Source organism: Beta vulgaris, chromosome 5, assembly GCF_026745355.1.
Source record: "Beta vulgaris subsp. vulgaris cultivar EL10 chromosome 5, EL10.2, whole genome shotgun sequence".
In the NCBI taxonomy this organism is placed as follows: Eukaryota; Viridiplantae; Streptophyta; class Magnoliopsida; order Caryophyllales; family Amaranthaceae; genus Beta; species Beta vulgaris.
The window spans coordinates 27235739-27244567 of NC_079206.1; the positions used below are offsets into that span (position 1 = coordinate 27235739).

The 8829-nt window shown below is 35.3% G+C and overlaps 1 protein-coding gene across 1 annotated transcript; it reads right to left on the minus strand.

Moving 5' to 3' along the window:
- Positions 1-381: 381 nt before the first annotated feature.
- LOC104893413 (binding partner of ACD11 1) lies at positions 382-8337 on the minus strand. Its single transcript, XM_010679518.4, has 8 exons — positions 8120-8337; positions 7905-8008; positions 7727-7802; positions 5570-5638; positions 5421-5486; positions 1672-2000; positions 1038-1161; positions 382-861 (listed from the first exon to the last, which is right to left on the minus strand). The coding sequence occupies exons 1-8, from the start codon at positions 8123-8125 to the stop codon at positions 844-846; spliced, it is 792 nt and encodes a 263-aa protein (XP_010677820.1). The 5' UTR covers positions 8126-8337; the 3' UTR covers positions 382-843.
- Between the last annotated feature and the right edge of the window lie 492 nt (positions 8338-8829).

Here is an 8829-nt window from a genome sequence, read left to right on the forward strand (position 1 = left end):
TCTTCTTTTCTTCTTACCGTTATTAATGAAATATAACACGAGATTGAATGAATAAGAGTAACAGTCACGAAACAAAATTTTGTCGATTGAACAAATTCAACCCTAATTCCCTAATTGCCTCATGTGCCACTCAAAGTTTGGAGAACCGAAACGTTGGTCTGTAATCTAAAGAATTATCTTTGAAGACACACTAGTTTGAAAAACCTTTAGCATATTTCTCAAAGGACATACGTAGAATAACTAAAAGAGAATTTTAAGATTATATATTAATTGATATATTAACTTAATTTCAATTTAATTATAATGATAACTTATTGAATGGTATAGATTTAAAATAAAAAAAATAAATGGTTCAAATTACAAGTAAAATTGTAATCAAGATTCAAATCTAAAATCATAATTACATCCATTTATGCCATCGCGGGAAGTGGTAAAAATCTAATTAACATTTAAATGTGGGTTATACACATAAGTAACATGCGCCACCTTTTGATGAATGCAAAAGTCCCAAAGAATATAGGGTCCGAGTCTTAAAAAGAATTACAGTGATATTTAACAAATCAAAACCTCTTAGGAACTACTTAAAAGAAATCAAAAATCACAAGCTTACTCCTGGTACTTTTACCTGGAGAAATAAACGACGATGATGACGTAATCTTCAGGACAACACTTCAAACCAGTACCATTGCTTGCAGCATCTTAAGGAAGTTCAGAGATCTGATATTTGATCTGACATCTCACTCCTGAATTTGCTTAAAGATCTATTGGGTTGAGGATAACCATGCATTATGAGAATTGAGAACCAACTTGATTGTTCACTTGAAGTTAGCTCAAGATTTCTGATTATGCAGCTATTGGGTCCTGTAATTGATAATAGTTTCAATACAAACTCAAGTTAACTAAGAGTTTATAGAGCCAAGGGAAGGGATATTCTGACATATTAACATCCACATTTGATAATTTGGGAGTTATAGAAGTACCAAATAGAAGCAAACTTGATTATAAGTTGAGAAAAGGAAGTAGTCTAAAGAACGCACCTTTGCAGTAAGATTTGACACTGCGGTATGGAACTTCTGTCTAGTTTTCGATCCAGCAACATGACCAGCCTTCGCAACTTTGCTAAAAGCACCATTAAACCATGCTGCTCCGGCAGTAACATACCTGTACAGAGCCAATACAAACTTTCACCAAACCAATTCATGGATATCATTAAAATATTGTCACATTACACTCCATACTACATGACCTTGTTTTTACACTAGAAAATTGGGAACCCAACAGCTAACGAAATTAACTCTAAGGGGGGGGGGGGGGGAGGTCACAGAGGTTTCACTATGCCCTATATTAATTAGTTCTTTGAAGAGAATGTTGTCCAGTGGAAATTTTGTTATACAGATTTGGACCTCCCTGACCCAGGCTTACAGGAAGATTAAATCTGGATGTCATTGTTGCATCTGAATTTGAGGCAGCAATCTCTAATAAACATCTTACTACAAGATACTATGCCTACCCTATAAAATTTCTAGCCAATTAGCCAGATAATATGAGAGACTACAAGCAACATTTATCCCCCAGTGGTTCTCTCCCTTACCACCCTAACCCCCCAGGCAATCAACTGGTGAGAGATTCTGTTATAAAGGAATCACAATGAAAGGGATTAGGGTCTGATACCGGCTTGACTTGACAGCTGATCCTGTATCATTTAATTTCCTCTCCGCTGCAAATAGGGCTGCCATTGTTTTATCGGAGACCTGAAGCCTTTGGTCCACAGACTTTACTTTCTCATTAACAACTGAAATCCCAACTGTGAGCTTCTCAGTGATTCCAACTCTTTTGTCGAAGGAACTGACCTTCGCAGATGCATTAGCTGTCAAACGATGCTTCTCATCAAATGCTTTAGCCTTGTTCACAGCATCTTGTCGAATGGCAGAACCTTTAGCTAACATATTGGAAACAACTTCTTGAGCTTTATTTACATATGCTTTGCCACCAGATCCAGCCTGTTACCATAGCAAATTCAAGTTAAACCCATACAACAGTATAGAGAAAGTAATCAGCACATATCAACGATAAGCATTAAGGACATGCTCTTTGGTCAAAATGTTTGCTAAGCTGTGAGACACATTATTACACACGGTCCTTGAAAATCTATGGTACTCATAGATGAATTCTCATTCTGTTGCAACAGCAGATACACTTTTAGCCCATAACCCCATACATCAGTATAGAGAAAGTAATCAGCATATATCATTAATAAAGATTAAGGGTGTGGTCTTTGGTCATGATGTTTGCTACATTAGCCGTGGAACGCATTATTACGAACGGTCCTATGATAATCTCTGTAACTCATACTTGGGTGCTCATATCTGACATGGGAACATGACCAACTGTCAAACTCGGGTATTTTATGATATATTTCCATCTTTGTGGTCAAAAAAAAAAAATCACGGGTCCATACCCATGTATCAAGGATCTGACACGAGTGAGTCTAAATAGGAAAGTGACAATCATTAATTCCTAATGGCCAAGAGAACAAAAGCAAATAAATCGATAAGTCCAAAATCTTCATTTCAAATTGACCCGAAACCCACCAGACTCAAACCGAAAAGACCCATTCCGAGCCCAACTCGATTGACCCGTTTGCTAGGTCTATAGTTAGGGTGATCTCTTGCCTCATTGCCATCCAACTTTACAACTGAAACATCAAAAATGAAGGGAAACACAAGAGCAAAAAATGAAACACAATAACATCCTAAGCAATTGCAACCTCCATGGTAAAAACTACATCCTAAATTAAATGACATCCTAACGAATCTTGCATAGTAACCCGCATAGTACAGAAACAACAAAGCTAAGATAAGGTATTGAATTTGACACTGGCAGTAGTGAATTTATGTGTTTACTTATTATTGAATAAAAAGGGGGTTATTTTTGTAGCGAGTATGAGGGTGATATATGGCAAAGAAACGGTTTATATTTGTTGTTTGTTTGGGGTTTTTTTTCTTTGAGGGGGGATAAAAGCGAGTGGAAAACGACGTGTCAATTGTCACCCTCATACTCGCTACAATATCATTATTGTATGTCAAAACGGTTTATAGATTTCTTTAACTATGGGCAGGGTTTTTTATGTGACTTGTCCCTCCAATAGGATAAGAAATAAAGAAATCAAAATTATTCACTTTCTTGAAGTTCATAATCTTATTGCAGAAGATAAATAAATATTTGGAAGACTCGTTAGTCCTAGATTGTTGTTTCTGTAAAAGATTCAATACAACATAAAACAAGTTTGTCGTCGGAGATGTCATCATTAAGTTTTGTGTCAATGAAGTGGCGAAAGTGTTTGGAATTATGGATGAGGGAACCGATATTAAGGAAGTGAAGCTATTATTAATTGAGAAAGCCGGAAAGGCCAAGACAATGTTTCTAAAATTTCAACAATATCTTCCTTCTAAGAATGAGAAAAAGAAGAGAGAAAACGAAGGGGACAAGAAAAGGAAGGAAAAAGAAGAGGATGAAAAAAAAAATTCATATCAATAGAATTATATATTCTAGTGCATATGCCAATGGAGGATGATGAAAGTACGGAAACTATTCGAAAGTTTCTTTGTTACTTTCTTGTCGAAGCCTTCTTACTCGTTTTGCGGACAAAAGATGCAAAATGAAAAACTTCAAGTATGTTCAAGATTTGGAGGTGTTTGAGGCACTTGGTCGAGAGTAGATACAGATGTTGTTGATATTCTCAAATAGCTAACTTGTGTGGAGGTAAATGCTCTAGCTAGTGTAAATTTTTTTTTGATTTCCATGTCCACCTTGGATTTTCAAATTTCGACATGCAATTGAACAAGCAAGTTGGATGGTATATGAGTTCCTTTTAGCCCAAAACAATTCATTGATTTCTTAAAAATTGATTTGAAGGCTCATAGTAGCTGAAATCTTCTTGAGAAATTAAGTGATAACTCTAACATCCACGAAGATGAGAAGAATATGAATGATGCTGGTGCTACTTCTTATTAAGAGGAGAGCATCCGAAAGTTGTCTCTCTTGATGAGAAGATGATGATGATGATGATGCTAACTCTCATCAAGAGAACATCCTGGAAATTGGCTCTCTTGATGATGAGATAATGGATGATGTTGTTGCTGATAATGCTCATCAAGAGGAGGTAATTGGAGACGTTGCTAATGCTCATCAAGAAGGAAGAGGAGGGGAAAAGGAGGGGCAGAAACGAGAACCCTACTGGAAGAAGCACGGAAGTTAAACAGAGAGAAAAAGTTAAGAATTACCTTTGTTGAGAAACAAAACGAAGAACAAAAGACAGACGCTGGTAAAAACAAGAGAGGTTGGTGTTGTTAGTCTCATGATGATTTCATTTGGGTTTTTATGGGGAATTTTACGCACTTGCTCCTGCTGAATTGGGTTTTGATGTTGGTTGGCTTACGATTGCTCCGGCTAAATTGGGTTTTGATGTTGGTTGATTTGTGATAACAATTTGGGTTTAATATTGATTCCATTTGGGTTTTTAACTAACACCACTAATTTTGTTAAATGTTCTATTATATATCCTAACACAAATTTTTATCTCCTGCTAGGTTACTGATTTTTTATTCAACAAGTGAGAACATATGCTAGTTTCAAATTCAATACCTTTTTTTAGCTTTGTTGTTTATGTACTATGCATGTTTATGCTTATGCAATAAGGTTTCAATCCATTGAGTATTCAACTTTGTTAGAGTCCTCCCTTAAGAAGGGAACTGAATTTGAAATGTATACATAGGGAAAGCCGTGTGCAATGAAAAATACAAGCATGGTTTAGGGAGGGGTTTTTTGTTTTTTCTTTTTTGACAAGGAAATTATCTACTCCATTCGATTGGTTTCGAGTTCGACTCCCAGGCAACCCATTTTTTTAATATTGAAATTCGATTTTATGTATAGAAATCCTATCTCTATTTCTCTTCATATTAGTTAGGATGTTTATTTGAATTAGGATTTTTTTCACCATGGAGGTTTCAATTTTATTGTGTTTCATTTTTTATTTGTGTGTTTCGTTTCATTTATGATGTTTCAGTTATAATCAGCATGGAGGATAATGAGGCAATAGATCACCCTGATTGTAGACCTGGCAAACACATCAGTCGGATTGGGTTCAGATAGGATCTTATTCTTTTTGGTTTGGTCTGGTCTGGTCTGGTCGAGAGTAGTACATACTAAGATGTAATTGAGGAAATCACGAGCAACATAAAAGTAAGTGCAAAAGGAAAATGTTAAGAGGTTGGTGTTTTGATGTCAGTTAAAGGGATTTTGCAATGTACATCAAATAAAAGCTAAGGATCGGGAAGTGTGGATTCGGTGATGTGCACATTGACAGTGACTATCAAATTAAAATTTTCCCAGACCCGTTTTTTTTAGGGTCCTTAACTTACCTCAACATTCGTGGAAGAATCTTCAGCCTCAGGTGTGCTCACCGCATTTTCGACTATTCTTACTTCCTGAAGGTTTAACAATCAATCATGAATGACGAAGATACAATCATGAGAGTTGCACAGGTTCAGAATAAGATGAGTGAAATTACCGTCTCAGATTTTACAACATAATTTTCAGCAAGAGATATAGTCACAATGCGGTCGACTAAAGTTGCTCCCTGCACAGGCAGAAAAATAAGACAAGCCAAGTTATGAACAATATTAATGTTCAAGCATAAACAGTGGCGAGATCAATAGCATGGAATGTATCTACAAGGAAGTACATGCATTTGGCTTCTTTTAAATTATGGTTACATTCTGATGCAAAATATTAGAAAGTGTGACAATTAGAAAGTAAAGTTCGAAAAAGCATTGATCAAGTAGCTTTATGGTTTGTTTGGACTTAGTGGTTAAGTTTTACTTCCATATGTCTCTCTCTATATATATAAGAAACTTTTCTCTGGGAGCATAGAGAGGGCCACCTATGCGTGCTATATTATATAAATGAGTAGGTAACTAATTTTGTACGAAATTACTATTAGAGAATATTTGTAGGGAAAATTCTTATTCTTAAGAAAATAATCAATTAAGGAAACGAAAAAGTAATTAGTATAATTTATGGAAAAGTATTATATATAACATCAAGTACAATATATAGCAAAAGATTTATACATAATCTTGATTTCATGTATCGAATCACTACCTCCATTTCTATTTAATCTACATACTTTGATTTTCAACATTACTAATGAAAAAGTGAATGACTGTTACACCTGATGTCCACAACCAGTAATCCATACTGAGTGAGAGCATAGAGGGTGTGTGTGAACAACAATCTGGGCCATTTGAGCCTTGTTTTAGTTTACAGGAGATAAAAAGGCTCTAGTACTCAGTGCCTGACATATGAGCTCTTCTTTGGCAAACGTATTACTATCTAAAATGTCAAATGTGAGAGTTTGAAGCCTTTAACCAAGTCCTATGCTTGCATTAAACTTTCTTATACAACAACGATAAAACAAATACCAAACTCCCCCAATCCCACTACAACAGTTAGACTTGAGTATGGTGTGCCAGATGGTTCATACTAGGCAATCAGCAAACAAATATATTTTGCCTCAAAATCTATTATTGTCAAGTATTCCACATCACCAGTCCCCGCAGTTATATCATCCACAGGGTTCGAGCTAATATGCCACAACCTCTCTAACTAACAGCTCCAGTCACATTCACCCAAATATTTCCCAGAATTTAACCTTTTTCCAATTCCAAGATGCCCATGTGTTTAAAACGTAGCTTGCTACTTCATGACCAAATACTATTTCAGGAATCTACACCACATTACACACCCCATAAGGCTAAAGATACGTGATTTTATATATGTGATGAGATAGCACATGGAAATCAATAAGTGGACATCATTACTCTTCTTCTAAGTTTCTTTAACGTTAGCAGTCAGAATTCCATACTTAACAAAGAGATGAGTTTCTATAACACTCACTTTTATTAGATCAAGGACACAATAAAGAATTGACCCCATAATAATAAGAGGAAAAAAACAAGAAAAGGGAAATGTTTGGGCGACTACAAAGTTAGCAGCCCTCTTGAGAGAGATAGACAGAAGATGCCATCGGAAGTTTGGAACTATTACTTTCATAGTATTTTCTCTCTATCAAACTCCTCGAGGGTTGCCTGACGAAACGACTATCCTATTATTCTTCAAGATTTACTAGTTAAATGCATTGAGCTGAATTTCGATATGCCCATTCAAACTAGGACAGTGTTTGGTTTCTCAGAAAATATATTCCCAAAAAAGCAATTTTTCCATCTTCCTTTGTTTTATTGGTAAAGGGTGGTAAGGAGTTTTCCAAATGTTGGAAAATAAAGGAAGGAATCCCACACTTTCCTCACTATTTTTCACCTTCCTGATTCCTCATCCCTTTCTCCCTTTCTCCCTTTCATTCCCATCCTTCCGTTTCCCTCTCAAGTCTCATCAGTCATCACCCCAAAGGAAGGATGTGTAACGAATTTCAACGAAATGTCAATTTTCATTGAAAAAGTTTTCCATCCAACCAAACGAGGCCAGAAGTTGAGCGTTAGAATCATCAATAATTAAAGGCTAAAATCCTCTCAGCTATAACACTTGAGTCAATAAAATAAAATGTAACCTTAAATATAACCCTATAACCTCATTACAATTTTAGAAAGCTGCTGAAAATCAATGAAGTACAAATAAGTTAACTAAAACGCATAACAGGAAAGAAGTATACCGATAACAGCAAGGCGATTTCAAGAGCTTTATGTTCTCTAAATGTAACAAATGCAGTCCTTAAATTACTTGATTCACTGTACCCACAAAATAAAAAGAAATACCCATTAATTATGTTTGAATTTACAAGTAAAAAAAAAAAATGACAGCTTTAGAAATAGTAGTGTGAAAGAACAAACCGGCGGATCTCAATATGCTGAATATCACCAGAAAACGAGAAAAAATCATGAATTTCTCTCTCAGTTGCTAGATCTGATAAGTTGCCAACTTGAACTGTTTTAGTCTGATAATAGCAAAAAAAAGAAACAACTGATTAAAATGTAGACAATTTTGAGAAATAAATACTTGACATGAAATAGAATTTGTTTTTGAGTTGATTGGAGTTTGAATATACCTGCATTATTAGGAAACAAGAGAGATTGTTGTCTGCCACAGAGTATTCTTTCTCTGCTCTTTACTTATCCAGCAAAAAAAAATGTCTCTTTCTTTTTTTTCTTTTCTCTCTCTTGGTGGGTAGAGGAGAGAGAAAGTACAGAGTGGAGTTGGGCGTTGTTGCTTTTCAAGTTTTAAAAGTAGCAGACAACTCAGATACGAAGAATTTTGAATACTTCCATCACCAAAGTTGACTACAATTCTCTATACTCTATAGTCTATAGGAAGAGATTGGATTGGACTGTTGGAATGTTAGACTTGCAAAAGACTGAAATGTCATTGAGATTTAAGAATATGGATTTACATATACAGGTTTTTAAAACCACGAGAAGGACACACTGTAAGTCCAGGCCCAATGTATTCTTAGCTCATATTCGTAGATTAGCAAGATGGGTCTAATGGAAGTTGAAAAGTTAAGGTGGGAGCTAGAAGGATTTATTATGCAGTTAATTGAATATGAAGGTAGTTAATTAATAAAAAAAATTACTCTTTATACACAACGAGATATTTATCTCTATCTCTTTCAAACTTTTATCCTTAAGTTTGGCAATGTATTTCTAATTATTCTAGCATAGCATAGTGTAATCATAGAAGAGTTTGCAAAGTTGATGGAGATATTTGTTAGACTTTGTGATCAATGAGAGAACCGGATATCCACTCCAAGGCACGGAA